The sequence below is a fragment of the Triplophysa dalaica genome, chromosome 16 (assembly GCF_015846415.1).
Source record: "Triplophysa dalaica isolate WHDGS20190420 chromosome 16, ASM1584641v1, whole genome shotgun sequence".
Taxonomy (NCBI): Eukaryota; Metazoa; Chordata; class Actinopteri; order Cypriniformes; family Nemacheilidae; genus Triplophysa; species Triplophysa dalaica.
This window is the reverse complement of record NC_079557.1, coordinates 7457982-7470338: the sequence shown is the minus strand read 5'-3', so window position 1 is coordinate 7470338 and position 12357 is coordinate 7457982. Positions and strand designations below refer to the sequence as shown.

At 38.2% G+C, this 12357-nt stretch overlaps 1 protein-coding gene across 1 annotated transcript; it reads left to right on the top strand.

Annotated features, from left to right (window-relative positions):
- The first annotated feature begins 302 nt into the window (after nt 1–302).
- On the top strand, nt 303–12011 carry slc7a11 (solute carrier family 7 member 11). The gene is made up of 12 exons (XM_056769441.1): nt 303–854; nt 3096–3222; nt 3662–3777; nt 3872–3997; nt 4807–4906; nt 4994–5038; nt 5166–5289; nt 6137–6240; nt 6390–6486; nt 9179–9328; nt 10514–10691; nt 10886–12011. Exons 1-12 carry the CDS (start codon nt 581–583, stop codon nt 10939–10941), a joined length of 1497 nt encoding a protein of 498 aa, XP_056625419.1. The 5' UTR covers nt 303–580; the 3' UTR covers nt 10942–12011.
- The last annotated feature ends 346 nt before the right edge of the window (nt 12012–12357 follow it).

The following is a 12357-nucleotide window of genomic DNA, read 5'->3' as shown; positions in this document are numbered from 1 at the left end:
AATTCACGACCCAGGAGCTCACCATCAGTCTACTCCACTTAACTCACTTGAAAATCAGCACACGTTCCTAACAAGTGCAGCAGTGAAATTTGCTTTAGAAAGAAGGAGAGAGAGAAAAGGGACAGTTAACTGGAGTTACAAAAGAAGCGTCTGATGGCTATTATGTGCTCACCATGTGCCATGAGGAAAGGGGAGAGAAAACATTTGCTGAGGTGTCGTGACTCAGGGCTACACTACCGGCTACACCGTCATCCAGGCATGACACGCCTCTTTTACTCATACAATGTACCATAAATGCATAATGACAGGACAGGAGCAAAAAAGAGGAACAAAAGCACAATGAAAGAGTGACGGGGGAGTGTTTCAGACTGGGAAAAGCGATTGAGAGAGAGGGACAGGGACATACTAGACTTATGACAGCATTTCAGAAGTTTTTTTACTTTATGCCGTGAGAACACCTTTCATTTTGGCCTCATTGATCTGTGGGACATCGTTGTGTTAGTGTTTATATTGTTTGCTGTGTGAGTGTGTAAAAGAGTGAGCGAATGTGCGCGCGTTTGTGCTGGAGTTGGTAAATAAGATGACTAGAAAGACTGTGCCCAAGGGGGTTTCACCTCAAAGCAATTTCGGAGAGAAAGAACCGCTCCCAACAAATGGAGACCCCCACGCTGAAGCCCCTGAGGAGAAGGTGGAACTGCGGAAAAAGGTGACCCTGCTCCAGGGAATCTCCATAATCATTGGGACAATCATTGGTGCGGGAATATTCATCTCTCCGAAGGGAATTCTGAAAAACTCTGGCAGCGTGGGAATGTCGCTTGTGATATGGGTCGGCTGTGGGATTCTCTCTCTTTTTGGTGAGTGTTACAGAAAATAACACGCACACCTGGTCGTATACAAACATGAACATGCTCACATGTGCATACTCTCACACACACATCTTTTTCGTAACACACAGATGAACCAGTTTTGACAAATAACTGAAATGCTCTATCAACCCACTCATCTCAAACAATCAACTAAGTGCTTGATAAAATCAAAAGTTGCTTTTCAGTTGACAACACACAAAGAGAATTGTACAAAAGCCGGTGAGGTGATGAAACTCACGTGGCTTATTACTTCCACTGTTGACGTTTCAGTCATTCATCAGGACAGACCGCTTTGCTGACGCATTCGTCCTTAAAGAGACAGACTGTCTCTTCATTACCACATCTGTTTATTGCTTATCTGTTTGTTTGGTCTTCTTAAATCTGCCTTTTCTTTAAGGAGTAGAAGTGTAATAGTACTCATAGTGCTTGAGGAGATAAAGAAAGGGAGAACTCTTCATGACTTTAATGACAACTGAGTGCCTTTTACACCTGTCTCGGTTAATTCAAATATCAGATACTTGGGGCTGTTTAAGTTTTTTTTAGCAATGTTTTGTACATGCAGTAATGTATAATGTATAGTCCTTCCTCTCCAAATCTAGTGAAGTGTAAACATTAACTTTAGATTAAAACATATCCTAGAGCAACATGTATGTCTATTTGCAGGGGGATTTAGCATTGCTGTGTTTATTTATTGAAACAGTGAGTTGCTTAAGGTGTGCAATGTGTCTAATAGCCATTGCAAATTTATGAAGGAAGGTTGGGTAACACCAGTGAGTCAAGACATTTACTTCCCATAAATCTTGTAACTATGTAATGTGGTTACAGTGCGGTTGAAAAACATTCCACGATTGTGGGGTATTATCCTGTTACATCAAACTGCCATATATGTGGCATTGCAAAGAGTATTCAGTGAAAGACTTGTGTAATATTTAAATGATGTTGCTTCATAGATGTTTACAAAATATGTTAATTTTTTTATTGCTTTCATTCAGCATTCTAGATGTATTGTGGCAATTCCCACATTATTTTTGAAAGTCAACAAAATCAAACCTTTAGCAGTGACTAAATACATGTAGAAATATTATTGTGGTAATGCTTAAAAGTGAATATGAACTTGTTTTCTTTACAGCACCTTTTCTACTATTTTGACCTGCTTCTCCAGTTTTCATTTTCTGCTAATAGAAACAATATTTTTATTTGAAAACTGGGAGAAATATTGTGGTTCACAGAATGAAACGAAAACAAATATTTTACCTAAACACATTCTTATCAATGGTAAATATAGAAAATAATTTTGAAATAGTCTCTTCACATATTTATGTGAAGTGCAGTGCAATTATGTACATGATATTACTGTATAGTCCAATGCATGTGTATTCACCACCCATTTAAGTTTCTCTTATAGGGATATGCATTGTTTCCAGAGAGTTCTGCCTCAAATTTATTTCATTGTGATGTTTCTGTTTTACAAGATAGTGGCTAAGCAAGAATTTCAGGGAGTACATGTTGTGTCTATACAGACGGCTGCTTTTACGCAGGAGGACAAATAAATGTATGCGGCTGAGTTGTGTGGTGCTAGATAGAGCCTTATATTGTCTCACGCACTACACTGTGGAGGCTGATAGCTCAGTGTGTGTGTTGAAAGAATTAGTTTGTGTATAAGAGGTGCATTGTTTGACAGTGTGTGTATTCATGTGTACGTCAGGAGTCATTTCACACTTGTCAGTTTTCAGTTGTGTGCTGTTGCCTGCAGGCTATGAGGAAGAGCAGAGACGCCCTTAAAAAAAAACTGTCCATTCATCCACAATTTGTCAGAGAGACCGTAAATCTGCATTCTTTTGCCTTTTTTCTTGCTAGTGCAGAAGTATTTTAAAGCTCTCTTAACATTTACCTTTGGAAGCTCGCTATTCAAGGACCGTGAGTGAAGCGGGGCTGTGATTTGAACAGAGTATTCATTAAAGCATTTAAATGTGTAGAACGGTTGGAGAGCTTGTGAAACAGACCTCTTCGAAAGTGAATGGATGGTCTTAATAAACTGCCTTAACCGTGTGTCTTTAAGAATGATTTAAAGGGGACGTGTGCGGTATATCTTGCGGTCACTCTGAAGGGCTGGACCCTAATCTCCTTTGTCCTGCCATTATAACTTAATTTCGGCTAAAGCATGCACCTATTAGGCCTTCTTTTCCCTCAACTCTTCTTATATCTTTCTAATCCTTTTTCTTTTTTTAGGCGCTCTATGCTACGCCGAACTGGGAACCTGTATTAAAAAGTCTGGTGGCCATTACACGTACATCATGGAGGCGTTCGGCCCACAAATGGCTTTTGTGAGGCTGTGGGTAGACATGATTGCTATAAGGTCAGTAAAGCCCCCTTCATCCTCCATCTTCATCTTTAGCTCTCTGGGGCACAGCCAGAATAAGCATACACAATCCCTTCACCACCCTGAATAAATATAAGCCATGACGGTTATCTCTCAATATTACTGCCAGGCTCAAGTGGTCATAGAATAAAAATCAACGCTTTATGACAATGAAACCGCCATCCTAGAATTTGTTATGGGCTCTCACGCAATGGATCATGGGTTGGATTTAGCCTACATCAATATGTAATTACAACACCGCCGGGGCTAACATACTGTACACCCGTGTTTATAGGATGTGAGAAAGCTAGTTTTATATAAAGCAGGACGAAAAGTCTTCATGAGGAAGATTCAAGATGGGGCATCATGGGATTTTTGTGGGGTAAATTAGGGATTTATGTTTTATGAGATTACATTGCAATGTTTTCTCCTATAGACCTGCAGGTTTGGCTGTGATTGCTCTGGCATTTGGCCGCTATATTTTAGAGCCCATCTTCATGCCATGTGAAGTCCCCATGTTTGCTGTCAAGTTGGCCACAGCGATCGGGATCAGTAAGTTTATTTATTTGTGAACTAACGCTTCGCCTTCTTGAGCATTACATGTGCATATATATTAAGGTTTATTGTTTATTTCTCTTCATTGCAGCTGCAGTCATGTACATAAACAGCATGAGCGTAACCTGGACCACCAGACTCCAGGTTATTCTCACGTTTAGCAAACTTCTCGCTATCGCCATCATCATTTTTCCAGGGCTATACCAGCTCTTCAAAGGTATATATGTGTATATATGATGCTTACTGCTAATCATTATCATACGGGCTGTAAAAACTAAAAATGCTGCTTTAAAGCTCAAGTGTATGAAATTTTGCGGCATCTAGCAGTCAGGTTGCAAATTGCAGCCAATGGCTCGCTTCCACCCTTCCCTTTCAAAGCACTATGGAGGCTGACACAGCACAAAGATGTCATCACGTTTTTGCGGACAGAACAAATTTACAAAACACGTTCTGTAGAGAAGTTTGTCTGGTTAGGGCTACTGTAGAAATAACATGGTGAATATCATGTGAGGGGACCCGTGGTGTATGTAGATAGATATAGCTCATTGTAAGGTAATGAAAACTTCATTAAGTAAAATCTTTATGTACATTTGAAGACAAAGTTATGTATATTATAGTGCAATTCTATCAATACATCCTCCAAAAAACTACGCATGGGCCTTTAAGGGAGTGCATTCCAAGACTTGTTTGCTTCTTTTATTGTCTCGTGAGATACCTTCATCTAATTGATTTTTGAAGGAAGTATAGACATATTAACGACTGACTTTAATATCCCAAAATTCTTTGCGTGTGTTTTTAGGTAAGAGGGTTGGACGAGCCGTTTCAAGCTCTAAAAATAAAAAATAAAACTGTCTACAAAAGAAGTGTCAAGAAGGGCAGTTTTTGTAAAGCTTTACTGTCACTTTCTACAACTCTTAATTCATTTTTAATTACATTTCTACTTGGGCTGCAAAATATGAAATCCCGAAACAATTTAGCCATCGTGATAGCGAAATGCAAATGGATTTTATGTGGTTGCATTTGCAGGGGAGACCAAAAATTTCGAGAACGCATTTGAGTTCAGCACTGTCGATCTGACCGGCCTTCCTCTAGCATTCTACTCAGGGATGTACGCCTATGCAGGCTGGTGAGCCCACCTCATACTTCCATCCTAAATCTAATGTTTCCAAAAGGTCTTGTTCTCCATGTGTGAATGCATTGTGTACCTTGACAGGTTCTACTTGAATTTTGTGACAGAAGAGGTGGAGAATCCAGAGAGGTCAGTGTTATAACATTAAAACTCAACAACTATGATTCGCTTAGAAGACGTTTGATGGTTTCATTTAGCCCTTTCTCAAACGGTAAACCGAGCCACAGTGATTAAGACATTCATTTTCTCTTCCCAGGACGGTGCCCCTTGCCATCTGCATCTCCATGGTGATAGTTACGATCTGTTACACACTGACAAATGTGGCATATTACACCGTGATGTCAGCAGAAGAGCTGCTTGCCTCTGATGCAGTAGCTGTGGTGGGTTGCTCTCTTTTATGTTAAAAGCTTCTTTTATTGGTAAAGGTGAGATCATAAACAAGATGCAACGTCTAATGGTTTTTGTTGCTGCAGTAAAGTTTTACCCACTCTAGCATTAAATACAACTAGATGCAACGTGGCGGCATTGAACATAGACGCATAAACTCCCATACACTGTTGCTAATATACACACTCAATATTCTTGCCCGAATGCAAATATGCAAATCCCGCCCCGGCTTCATTTGATCGGTCTGTTGTTTTAAAACTGACATTGATTCGCTCTTATGTATGTCAAAAGCTGCGTATTTCTTGAGCAAAATGTGCCATGACCCTAAAACGCATCCATACAAAGATCAAACATATATGAACCCCCAATAATTGGAAGGTTTAAGAAAAAGATTGAATATAGTGTATAGATATGGATACAGCTTTACAAGTGAGTTTATGCAATTCGCAGTAGTGACTGTAATAGTAAACACCTTTCTCAGTAAAGGAAATGTAATTACATAAAGCCGCTGGCACTGAATGTCTGTTTCTCTGCTGGAGTAATCATATATCTCTCACAAATAACTGACAGCACCCGAGACCGTGTGCAGAGATCTCCCGTTAGGCTCTGAAATACTCTAAAAGCTTTCTCATCTTGTTAGACGTCTGTAATGCATTCATTTATAGCCTGTTTCACTTTGCTTGTCTCACTTTTATGGCAAATATAAAGCCTTTTCACTGCACTGGTAATCCATATACACCAACAAGCCTCAAAATGGAAGATCAATGTTGTTTTCTCATTTGTTTTGGAAAATTAGCTTTTCTTTTTATCTCTGTGCATCTCTTTTTTCCTCCCCGACAGACGTTTGCGGAGAAGCTGATGGGAAACTTCTCATTCGCCGTTCCTATTTTCGTGGCTCTGTCTTGCTTTGGTTCCATGAACGGATGCCTGTTTGCCATCTCACGGTGAGTCTTAAACGATTAGCATCTTTAGTTAAGGATGTCCTCCAAAAGAATCTTCCAGAACAGCAAATTTGTAAAGGTAGACCTTGACTACTCAAGTCTACTCGACAAAACGTGGGTGTTTTACATTAACTCTTTTTTGTCTTCCGCAGAATGTTTTATGTGGCCTCTCGAGAAGGTCAGCTTCCTGAGGTTTTCTCGATGATACACATACGCCGACACACGCCGTTACCTGCTGTGATTGTTCTGGTGAGTCTTAAGAACACAGATGTGCCTCAATGGTCATTGGAAATGATACTAGGGTTGTCATGATATTGTACCATAAAAATCTTAAAGCAACAACGAGACGTTTTTCAACCTTAAAATAGCTCTCAAATAATTTTACTGCCACTGAGAGTAAAAGAGAGTGAGCGATCGGACATGAACCCAAACACAAACCAATATCTGACGGACTTACACTCGGCGAGCTGCAAGAGAAAACGGGTTGCAAAACGGATGGAGACCGAACGTTGGCCTTCCTGCTACTGGATTTGAAAGTCTTATATGTAAACTGTTATATGGTACTGTCCTTTAGTTTTGAGCGTATTAATAATTTGGCTGTGCTCAGGTTGTTTACTACTACTTTTACTGTAGTAAACTCTAAAGTATACAAAACAACATTGTTCCTGTGGGAATTCATTTAAAGGGACCATTTCATGAAAATCTGACTTATTCCATGTTTAGGATGCTATAATCCGGTCTCTGTTGCATCTGCCAACACAGAAAACATCTAATAACCAAGTAACTTTCTTTATGTGAGCGTATATCTGCAAGCCTGTGAGAAAACGAGCCGTTCTGATTTCGCTCTTTAAAACTTCGGGACGTGTTGCTGGTCTCACTCCCGAAAGCGGTCGTGACCGGACCAACGGGGACCGGTGTCGTGCTGATTATGAATTTATTGATTACACCCCTGCCAGATTATGTACCTTCTTCAATAACACACTGTCCGATTTGCTAATTCTACCCCCTCCTCACACCTAATCCTAACCCCTCCATTAACATCTTATCCTCACCCGAAACATTGAGGGGAAGGGGGTGCATTATTTGGCAGGTGTGCATTTCTAGGCACAAATCCGAAGCGCCTTCGCGAAATGGCGCCGGGGCAAACAGGTATGCTTATAGAAAACAATGTGTTTGGTGTTATCATTCGCTTTACCTGAGGTAGGCTACATTCACTTATAGAAAGCAATGTGTATTGTTAGTAAATGTGTGCTTATACAAAAAGCTCATTTGCAATTAAAAAAACACCGCCCAAAACAGAGCGTTTCTCCAAACATCCAAAACTGGGCAATTAGAGCATCGTATGATAAAATATCTGTTGTGAATTTTGTGCTTAAACTTTACAGACACATTCTGTGGACCCTATGATAATTGTGTAAAAGTAGAAGAAATCAACCCTTTCTTATAAAAATGAAAAGTTAGTCCAAAACGGCCAGTAGGTGGCAGCAATTCAGTCACTAAATCGTTCAACCGATTTGCTCAAATCAGCTGATTTATTCTAGAAAGAAGCAAGACTCTTATTAATGACTATCTGACCCACTAATTCATCCGAATCTCTTATTCAAAACATCGCAGTTTGTTGTTCAGAGAAACGCAACCATTCTGCTTTGTTGAGAACTGTTTTAATTGGCAAAGTAGCGCAAAACAATCATTTTTGACAACGTGACATTGCCATATAATTATAACTTTCTGTTTATTTTTCTTTAACACACAGTTGTGTTGGTCTGATATTATGAAAACTCTTGCTTTTGTTATTCTACACACACAGGCACAAAGCAACAGCACTTAAAATGCCTATTAATGCAGAACGTTTATGCGCAAATGCAACATTACTTATAATACTACGATATTATCGTTCAAACAATACAGTGGCATCTCCAGTATTTTGAAACTTTAGCATTGCAATCCTACTGTTGCACCGGTACACTGTGTAACCCTAACTGATACACCTGTTTAGTTAAGCAAATAGGTCTGCAGTTTTAATATTTCATAAAATGGGCTTGCAGTGCAATATTTTTATCTGTTCTGGCTTACTTGGTGCTGTAGGCAAGATAAGATATGCCTTAAAGAAAAACAACAACAAAATAATAAAACTCTTTTGAGTAACTAAAAAGTTATTGTATAAAAAAAGTGCAATAAGTTATGTAGCTTTTGTTTAGCATGCAAAGAAAGCTGGGTTCAAATCCTGACCTTTCTTTATTTTTTAAACCAAGCAACATTTCATCTCACTTTGACAGCCTGTGATGACCATGCATTTTCATTGTAAATAAAGAAACTGCTTTGACATTTTGGTAATAACTGCCTTTTCCTGTTGCTTAGACTGTGGCAGGATCATGGGTTCGGACTACATGTAGTAACAAAATGTAAAGTTTGAATGCAAATTAGTTTGAGAAATAATTCCTTTTGTGATCCAGGGCAAAAGTCATACCAGTTTGGTCATGTTTTAATGAGATATATCTGAAGTGGTGTTTTCTCCCACAGTTTAATTTTAACCTGCAAGAATCATGGTCATTATCAGATTAACGTTAAAATTTTAAAATAATTAATACTTTTTAATTAAAATAATCAGCTTAACATTAAAATAATTGTTCTGAAAAAAGATGCATTTAAAGTCCACATCAGTCTGGGCCTGGCACCTTCGGTAATGATCATGAATATTAAAAACTATTTGACTGCTGTACTGATATATTTGTGTACAAGAGGCCCCTTTGTGTGTTTTTTTTCTAAATGCAAGCTGGTATAATAAAATAGACAATTGTGTTACTCCCATTCAGAAAATTGCAAACAAGTTTATATTTTCACTTATATAACTTTTCATTTAGTTTCTGTGTGTGCTTATACATTTTGTCTGCATTAATTTTTTCACATTAAAACCAAGTGCTTGTCTTTGCTTTTCTTTCAGTATCCAGTTACATTATTGATCCTGTTCTTAGGGGACATTTACAGCCTGCTGAACTTCATGAGCTTCATGCGCTGGCTCTTCATCGGGGTGGCTGTAGTCGGCCTCATTTACCTGCGCTACACACGCCCTGAAATGCCACGACCTTTTAAGGTAACTTACTGTAGTGGGCTGCATGCCTTGTACCTTCTCAAATCTAATACATTGCTAGTAGAATATATTGGTTAAATATCTAGTTGTGAAAACGCTGTTGTAGGTCTATTTCCAAGGTGTGGGTTAGCAAAGGTGCAGCAGGAACTTGAAAGCTACTGAGATCTAAATTGTGCTCTGTCGCTTTGTTATTGTATCCAGAAGGAATGCACTTAATCTCAGGTTGCTCCAGGGGGCCTTTCTCTGGAATTGGTGAACTAGAAGTCACTTTGGATGAAAAGCATCCAATACTGTGAAATAACCTTGAACCAACTGGCATTTTTTTCTAAAGTCACAACTTTACCGTTGAGTTCCAGTAACTATACTGAGCCTAGGACATAGGTTGAATTACCAGGGAATGCATGCTCTGATATAGTGTATACAAGTAGCTTCAATGCACTGTAAATCTGGGTCAAATACTTGCAAAACATACTTTTTGTAATAATGTAGAAACGACACACTCTCATCAAGTCAGAACAAAAGCGTACATTTGGAGAGTAATTAAAAATCTTTTACATTTTTTTTAAAAAGGACAGACATTTATTTGACCTAAACTTTGTTCAGATGTGCAGAATAATAAGACTTTCTTTTAGAATTTTTCAAAATTTCATGTTTCTTTACATGTATTTTATTCTCAGTTAAAAAAATAAAATAAAAAAGTATTTTAATCACACTTAATCTCAACTGAAAAATGGGTACTCTAGCAAACAGTTTTAAAGGAGCAACGCGTAGGTTTTAGCTGCATCTACTGGTGAGGGTGCAAATTGCTACCAACAGTTCACTCCACCCCTCCCTTTTGAAGCACTACCTGGGCTGCACAAAGCTAAGATGTCGCCACAATTTTGCTTCTTTGCGGAAGGAGATAATGTATTTACGAAACATGCTCTGTAGATCAGTTTTTCCATTTAGGGGCAACTATACAAACAACATGGTAATTTCAATGTGAGGGGACCCGCGATATATGTAGATAGAAATAGCTCATTCTAAGGTAATAAAAACCTTAGAGCTTCATTATGTGAGGTCTTTAAACACCTCTGAAGAAATAGTTATGTATATTATATTGCATTTCTGTCAATAGATCCTCCAAAAAATTACACACTGTGCCTTTAACGAATTTCCCCCTTTTCTCTGTTTTTATCTCTTTGTCAGGTCCCTCTTTTCATCCCTGTTGTCTTTTCCCTCACTTGTTTCTTCATGGTTTTCCTCTCTTTATATTCGGATCCAGTTAATACTGGCATTGGCTTTGCCATCTCACTCACAGGCATCCCTGCATACTACATATTCATCCACTTCCAGAGAAAACCCAAATGGTTCCAGAAATTCTCAGGTCAGAGGTCACACATGCACACGAATGGAAAAACTGTTGAATATGCATGAATTATCTTAAATTTAATTTATGATTATTTCGGTGGTATAAAATAGTCTGAGGGATTTTTTTCATTTGTGTTCATTGACATCCATTCAGCTTTTTTAGGAAATATAAATTATGGTAATGTTATCTATTTATTTCTTTTTTTTCAGAATTTGTGAACAGATCACTACAAATCTTATTGGAGGTGGTCCCTGTGGGGCACTGACCCTTCTCTGCCTAAACAAAGAATGTGTGTGCTGTAGACCGTATAGGTGAATTCACGTAGACTGTACTGTACATCCAAAGATGTAGACCAAACAAGCAAAAATGAAGTGCCTTCGCTCTAGTCCACCTCAGCAAGTGTCATAACGTCATTGTGAACATTCACATGCTGCAAAACACCTAATATTACTGAACAAACGCTCTAGCTATATCTATGAATAGATGCTCTACTACAACCACCATGTTCACTCTTCTGTCACTTTGCACAAATCTTTACAATCATCAATGTCACATAGAGATTATAAGAAATGTTTTCATTCAGATGTGACTCAAGCACAAGCTCAGACGGGGATTTGGAGAATCTGCTTCACTGTCCTCAATGGCTCAGGTTATACAAATAAAAACAACACATGGAAGTATGTCTAACTGAGCCACTACTTAGGTTTTATGGGGGATTTTCTAGCAAGTTACTGAAAACATATCTTGTACATGGCAGTATGACATTTTTGTATTATGACGAGTGAGGATAATCAGAATTTTTATTGCTTATAATGCAGTTATATTGTGCCATGAATTAAACCTCCCCTTCGCACAAATGTATGTTGATTATTGCTCTAGAATTGCTCTTCAACCAATTAACAACTTATTCACCCATTCAACCTGAAAATGAATCTTGTTTATGACCTACTTGCTCCCAAATGAATTGGCGGTAATGATTTTGCACATTAACATTATGTGCATGTTTAAATATTGAATAAGTGATAATGCATGGCTTTAATTAAATCAGTATTATGCTGCTGTTCTGAAACTGATGTTACAAGGCCATAAGCTAGACAACCTGATAGAAAAGTTCTCTATAAAATACAATAGTAAAAATAATACTTTTATTTATACTATTTCTGTTGGAAATTATTATTTGTTTTTAGAAAAATGTTTGATCATCATGTGTATTTATAGTGATATTTTTGTACAACATCTATATTTGTTTAACTACTGAACATTTACTACCAGAAAGCCACTTCCAGCAAACTTTGTCAAAAATTGTCAAATAGTCAAATAAACTGATTTTCGGTATTTTGGCTTTTGTTGGTTGCATCTTTTTGGTCTTGTTCTCACTGCTGGTCAGAATAATTTATTAAGCAGCTCTTTCAGAGCACTGCGGATTGTACATGACAGAAAATATAACTCTGGATGGAGAAAATATGGTCTTGTGTCATGCTGGGAGGTATTTGATCAATGAACAGATCTCAGTAATGCGGTTTTATAGAAAATGAACGGTCAATGAAACAACAGTAAAAATGCATAGCGCAGTGTGTGTGTGTGCATGACGGGAGAAGTTTTTTGCCATTTGAAAGAGATCATGGGGCGGAATGATTGATCCATTCCACTGAGATGATTATATTACATCTTTAATACCCCA

Bases quoted from the DNA above. Each gene is read 5' to 3' on its own strand.
- slc7a11 (XM_056769441.1), top strand. From the start codon at position 581: ATGACTAGAAAGACTGTGCCCAAGGGGGTTTCACCTCAAAGCAATTTC. The intron at 5,290-6,136 runs GTGGGTTGCTCT...CCTCCCCGACAG, and splicing joins CCTCTGATGCAGTAGCTGTG to ACGTTTGCGGAGAAGCTGAT. The intron at 10,692-10,885 runs GTCAGAGGTCAC...CTTTTTTTTCAG, and splicing joins ATGGTTCCAGAAATTCTCAG to AATTTGTGAACAGATCACTA.